The following is a 7144-nucleotide window of genomic DNA, read 5'->3' as shown; positions in this document are numbered from 1 at the left end:
AAATGTGGCTGCCTTTAGTCCATCTGGACGTGCAATTGTACGCAGAGCAACTCTTCATCATGTCACGAAATAACAAACATTACTAACATTGACAAATAAAAAGAAAACAAACTAGTTGAGTTGCTCAGATCAGACGTCTTGACGTAATAAACAGGAAGAGTTACCAACAATGCAAATAACAACAATGATTTTTATTTCGGCATGAAAAGGCGTGATGCCGTTTTGTCCCGTTGATCGCCGCACAACTCGGTGAGTCCTTGCCCACTTTAAGCGCCTGCAAGTCCATGGATACACTCGAAACGCACAGCTGTGTGCGACCGGAAAACAGAACATGTGGGTTATGGGCAGTGCGCGTTCCAGTAGTATAGTTCGTTGTCCACCACCTGCCGTGCATTCTACGGCCGCCCCGGGCTTTTTCTTCAATTCATGTAGCTTTATCTGTCGGCGAAATCTATTTCGTTGCAACTTCAAACGAAGGATACGTTGTGTTAAAATAAAAAATCAACGTAATTCCTTTTCATACTTTGCCTTTCAAGTAATACTTAAATGTCTTTCCACAACTATATCTTTTAATAAACCGATTTGAATAATCGATATATCCTCAAAACACAGAAAGACAGCTACTGAAAGAAATTTCTGACATATATTTAGGATTAAATATATACAAAATACCAATTACTACTGAAGAAGCTTTCTATTTTTTTAAGAGGTACCAATCTCCTTTTAGTATTACTCTACCAATTTGACTAAGACTAATATGGCTGAGTGGGAATTCAATAAACAGAGTCTATGATTTTCAAAGATTATACCTTGTATTCTAATAAGGATTCTGAGGCAGTCATTTTGTTCCATCAGATAGTTATATTCTTTAAAGCATACATAGCAATACCTCGTACACTAAATCCTTTGTTCTGAGTTTTAACACCTTTTTCTAAAAGTAATTAGTTCGTTTTTATGAATTAAATTTAAAATGTTTAAAAAGATTTTTATTATTGTCGGAGCTTATTGAATACAACATGTTTTTACTAGTTTCATATAATATATATTATTCATAATCGTCGTTTCCTTCTTTTGCTGCTAGATAGCACACAACCACAAACATATGAAGTGTAACATATTTAGCATTCCATCAACTCATAGACTGATACATAATCAAAGGCAGAGATAAAGTGCAGTCGGTACAGTACTAGGTTTACAGTACTGTATAATCATCGTATAACTTTTGAACTTGTAGGAATGAGTTATAAGTAATCTCAAAATTAAACTATTGTTACATCACGTATAGTGGCTTCCACGCCTGCAGCAGCAAGAATGGGTTGGAAAGCGCTGTCTAATAAATTAAACATTGTTAATAAAGATCATATTACAATTCGCAATAAAAAGTTTTGCGGTTGAAGCTAGGGTTAAGAAACGTGTATTGCTGTCATAAAACCATCAGTAAAAATCAAGAAATATTCAAGCTAATTATATTAGTACGCGATTTGACCGTAAATTTAACGACGTTTTAATTTAATTTGATATTTCAATTTAGTGAACTATAGAGGCCAACACGTATCATACAAATCTGTCCCAGTATATGCTCTTCTCCTTATATTTATAATTACCTCAGCTGATTTACTTACGAACTAAAAGTGTGCTGTTATTCTCCCTGTGTGATTGTTCTTGTTATTATATTAATTGATTTCAAACAGTAAAAACATGGTTTGTTATAAATCTAATTAGTAAGCTCCGCCAAGTGATCTTAAATGTCAAATCGAATACAGAAATTGTTGTTTTCGGAATACAGTGACTTCGAGGACATCGTTTTGGTGGAAAGTCCTTTTGCTGAAACAAACAGACATGGCACAGGCATCCGCCAAGTTCAGATAGGTTAGTTTCACTTACATATACGAATGTATAAGAGGTGCTTCTAATTGATACACCATTTTAAACATGAATTGTTTCTTTTTATTCATTATATTTTCGTAGAACTAAATAACAACGAGAAAAATGTGTTTTAAATTAATTATTTGTATTTTTGAATTATCCTGAGACCACTCTACATCTGGTACTTTGGGATTATACCGACCACACTAGTATGAAGAACACAAAAATAGAAATTTATAGAAACAAACATGATAGAACGAAAAAAACAACTCTTCAATTACAAAATTACAAACTTACAAGCATTTCCAGGTATTGTGATCGCTGTTATCTTATCTTTCTCGAGAATCCTGATTACGGCAGGCCGCGCGGCATCACGTGATTTGCACGGTACATAATTGCCTTTCCATTACAATTCAATTTATATTTCTGATTAGCCCCTCTAGAATTTGATATTTTACTGATAGGTACTATCTCGAGGGATGTTTTTCTTTCGTCGACATCAGCGCGGGGCAGCACCGAAGGTGCTGTCAATGCCCGCGCTGATGGCCGGAGGCACTCGCATTTTGGGTGGCGGAATGTGATCAAGAATAAAAACAAGTTTTTAGTGTTTTTTTAATAAAGAGTTTAGTTTGGTAAATGTTTGTTTTTGTTGAATTTTTGTGTTTGGAGAAATGTAGAGGTAAAACACGGAAGTACAACAAAGCGATGCACCAGCTGAACGGGCGGCGAGACTGCAATCACGTTATCTACTAGACGCTCGACTTTGACCTCTGTCTGAGGATGGGGAGGGGTTTGCGATAAGACAATTCCTGTTTTATATTGACGAAATATTGTTCTACGCTAATCTAGTAATCAGTAGAAACGAAATGTGAAATAACGATTCATGTCTGGGTGTGGTCGGTATAATCCCAAAGTACCCTACATCTATCTACTATTTGTTATTAGGCTACTCTTATATAAGTAGGTAAATACATAAGAAAAATTTACTAGCGGTCACGTGATCTGAACTTGAATTAGGTATGGTGTTTTAAACTCTAGTGGTGTTTTTCTTTTTCGCCAAAAGTAAGAATATTCGACGTCAGATCACGATGATCTGACACGTAATCTCAGGTCGGGAAATGCCCCTGGCCATCAGAAGGCGCCAACCCTCACTTCTGGCGTAAACAGAAAAACATCTGTGAGGTAGTTCCAAATTCAAGCTCAGATAATGTGAGCGCTCGTAAAGTTTAACTTTAATTTTTGGTATAACTAGAAACCGTATGACACTATTATATTTATGATAACCTAATCTAAACATACTTATATCACGAAATAACAAGTAGTAGATGGGGAAAGAGTGGTCTCCGGATAGTAGGCTACCTAAGTACCAAATTTTTTAATAAAGAATAAAATTGTTTAATGTACCATATATTTTGCTTGCTATTACATTTAAAAAGTATGGGAATCCTAGAATTGCTTCTGCGTAGTAACTCAATAACTACGGAGGTGGAATTAATCAAATGGTAACTAAATTTAAAAATCTATATAATGGCAACACTGATGTATGGGATATTAGTTTATTAAAAGACTAAATAGAAGGCGTTTTAATGGTTATTATTGTGTGTACTCTGTACTAGAAATTATACAGAAACATCACAGGAACCAAACATGTACTGTAGCGTCCATAATCGAGGCCGACAATATTTATGTGATTAAGAGTTTAGACCCTTACGGAAGGATTAATTTTTTCAAAACGTTTCTATAGTTTATATACACGTATTTGAAAACACCAACCACTTTAAAACATATTTCAGGATTTGATAAAAAACCTCTCTCTAGCTCCCGCCATTAAGATTGTTCAGTCAGTTGGATCTTTCGTTCTTAATGCACATTAAGCAACCATAATAAACGAACCATTTGAATAAACATACACTGTTAATGCAGGACTGACTCCTACGAAACTGATTCTGGCCTCATACTTCGTGGAGACGCTGGAAGGGGAGGAGAAGCCTAGGTTGGGAAGAGACCCTGACATCGAAAGCTTCGAGTTGGTGTCAGCATACCCTGTGGAGTGCGTGAACCTCTCGGTGTTCCGGCACAGGCGGCGACAGACCCTCAAGGCTCGGTTCTGTAACGGCAAGGTGTTGTACTTCGAGATAGGAGGCTGGCAAGAACGGAAGGTGAGGTACTATTTAATTCACAACTACCAACTCGAGATCCCAGCATTGCCGCCTTCTTCCTCAAATTCAAATCATAAACACGTCTCTGCGCTGAAAATACACACAACGTAGGAAATATGTACATAGTATGTAATGGTACCATGATATGGTCTAATTCAATTTTTATATATTCGTGAATGAGTCCTTTTGTTTTCTTTTAGAGGTCTCATTTATTGCACAAAATGTGTTTCTACTCGTTCACTTGTTCCTTATTAATTTTGTTCCAACAAAAACGCTGCTAAAAATTAGACTTTAATGAATAATATAGCCATTAAAAATAAGAAGTCAGATATTAGAAAAAAAATACTGCCAAATATACACTTAGAGTTTTACATTTATTCTAACCTTCACATTAATGAGTACACACCTATGGTATCCACCTTTTTCAATTTTAGTAGCACCAATAAACGAAACTGTTCGAATGTGAAATCACTCAGACTAATTTAAGACAAATAGTATAGACTAAAAATTCCACATACTATTTTCCAGATGTTGTGGTCAGTATGGTGTGAAAGGATAAAGTTCTTGGCCCCGTACGAGACTGGAACCTCAGTTTCTGAGACTTCTGTAGCCAGTAGCTCGAGTAGTGGCTCACTCTACATCGTCCGTAGCTCACTCTCTGTCTCCCAGACCGGACAGCCCACGCTCTGGTGTCACTACGCTTCCTCTCAGGTATAGAACTTCTGTGTCTGAAACTTCTGTAGCCAGTAGCTCGAGTAGTGGCTCACTCTACATCGTCCGTAGCTCACTCTCTGTCTCCCAGACCGGACAGCCCACGCTCTGGTGTCACTACGCTTCTTCTCAGGTATAGAACTTCTGTGTCTGAAACTTCTGTAGCCAGTAGCTCGAGTAGTAGCTCATTCTATATCGTCCGTAGCTCACTCTCGGTCTCCCAGACCGGACAGCCCACACTGTGGTGTTACTACGCTTCCTCTTAGGTATACCTGTAGAACCTCAGTTTCTGAGACTTCTGCAGCCAGTAGCTCGAGTAGTAGCTCAGTCTCTATTTCCCAGGCCAAACACACCGCTCTCTGGTATCACTACAGATCAGTGTTACTGTCATTAGTGTGCCCTGTTTCGATATTATATACAGGGGAAAATGTTAAATACTTTTTTTATAAATATAAACCGTAACCAGTTGAAAATTATGTTGAAAAATTGTTCAAATACTATATAACTATTTGAACATATCATTTATTTTTACTGTAATATCGTGGAAATATGGGAAATTTGTTAAATCCTGAAACTTTCTATGTTGAATTTTTCCATTTTAGAATGATTATGTATTGATTGAAACAATTGCGCAAATTATTTTACACGTTATTTAACACATGCTCCATTCACCGTTTTATATTTAAATTCGTAGAAAGTACCGGATTTAATGTGAAACCCAAATTTTGTTATGTTTTTGTCTTCCATTTTGAAATGAGAAAATATTTGGAAATCAAACTTTAAAATACTTTTCCCTGTCAAATAGCTTTAACAACATTTGTCATATGTTTCAGGTTTACATTTCACAATTTTGAAATTCAAACCTTTGACCTCCGTTTTGGCAAGCCTTGTTCTATAAATGTAATGAAATTATTTTAAATAGATTATCTGTATGTGATTTAGGGGGTTTGTAGCTGTATGTTGTGTTTTTCTGTGAAATTACGAATCTGTCTACCAATATACGTTTAGGACATCTTATTTTACTCACTCTGTATATATATTGTATACTTTATAGGTTGTTTTCAAGACAATAGATGTTTCTTATAACACTGAAGTATTGAATACAAATACATCATTAAAATAAACTAGTTTTATTCTCAATCATAAGGGATTTCACAAACAATGTGATCTCTAATTATGCTTATTGTCCTGTCGACGCGTTACTTCAAAATTTAATGAGCAACCTTTTACTTTTTTAACATTCCAGGCGACAAATACTACTCTGGGGTCCTGGGCTGACCCTCACTTGTATCTGGGACCTGCGTTCTTCGAGAAAGGTATTAACTTCATGACATTGCCAGAGATTGGAAAAATAAACAAAAAACGGTGAGGGATTTGTAATAATTAAGTATATATGAATAATATATATTTTACAATGGTCAACAGTAGAACTAAGTCGTAGTTTGAAAGATTGCACTGATTGTTAAAAATTTAAAACTAAGATTTATGGGGCCAGAGACTGTAAGTTCCCACGATTCCAGAAACTTAGAGGTTGGCAGCTTACAGAGGCCAATTAATCGTAGATTCGGAAGTCTCATACTGTACACTGTAAGTTAAGGGGCGAACCAGAGGAACTAAATACAGATATTCTTGATCTGCTTTCCCAGGGTTAAAGAATATATAAGAGCAGTAATAAATCTTGATTGAATTTAAGAATTAATAATAACCGAAAAGCAAACTTAAAGTTATGTTTAAGTTCTTGAAAGAAAGTATTTTGTTTGTTTACTAAACTCATGATTGCAATCAAACTTAATGGTTACTTTAATCACTGTATATAAATGATATCAATTGGAAGCGAGTTGCTGCAATAATAATGTTTGTGTCCTGACCATCTTCGAAATGTCGTGAGACAGTCCTTTACATGGTCATCGGTAGATGATAGTAACCTTTGACACCAAAAAGTGCTGTATTGTAGGGGTCATTGATTTTTATATCTAAAACTGTAGGTTCTTAGTGTTAATTGCAATACCTGCGTAATATGCAACCAGTACAGGCCGAAGGATTCAAGAGGTTGGGTTGTTTCACAAGTGGTATAGTGTAAACTCTAGAGGCTCTCAATAACAAGGTGGCTTTGATACCGGAGTATTCTAAACTTCAAATCCTATTGATGCAAAAGGCGTCCTGAATTTTGTGACTAATGAGCCGAATGGTCTTATATTGATATAGTCACCAAACATAAGTTTTTTGTTTTAAATTATTGATAAGATGTTTAATTGAAAGTTTGGAATTCTAAATGCACATAAAAGGAAATATATGTTTCAGTGACAACTTCGAGATGAGCTCCAAATTTAATAGATAATAACGAACTTCTCGTGTAAGCAACACGGTAGTTAATTATTAATGCTTAATACTCATAGAGTAGCATACTT

General features: G+C 35.7%; 1 protein-coding gene across 4 annotated transcripts in view; it reads left to right on the top strand.

Annotated features, from left to right (window-relative positions):
* The first annotated feature begins 1653 nt into the window (after window positions 1–1653).
* The window catches only part of LOC124360206, a 28783-nt gene continuing 23292 nt past the window's right edge, over window positions 1654–7144 (top strand). For all 4 annotated transcript variants that reach the window (XM_046813615.1, XM_046813614.1, XM_046813613.1 and 1 more), the window contains exons 1-4: window positions 1654–1869; window positions 3790–4025; window positions 4554–4736; window positions 5983–6101. In XM_046813615.1, the coding sequence (XP_046669571.1) occupies window positions 1746–1869; window positions 3790–4025; window positions 4554–4736; window positions 5983–6101 (662 nt within the window). In that variant the 5' untranslated portion in view covers window positions 1654–1745. The remainder of the gene's footprint in view (window positions 1870–3789; window positions 4026–4553; window positions 4737–5982; window positions 6102–7144) is intronic.

Source organism: Homalodisca vitripennis, chromosome 4 (assembly GCF_021130785.1).
Source record: "Homalodisca vitripennis isolate AUS2020 chromosome 4, UT_GWSS_2.1, whole genome shotgun sequence".
Taxonomy (NCBI): Eukaryota; Metazoa; Arthropoda; class Insecta; order Hemiptera; family Cicadellidae; genus Homalodisca; species Homalodisca vitripennis.
This window is presented reverse-complemented; position numbering and strand designations above follow the sequence as displayed.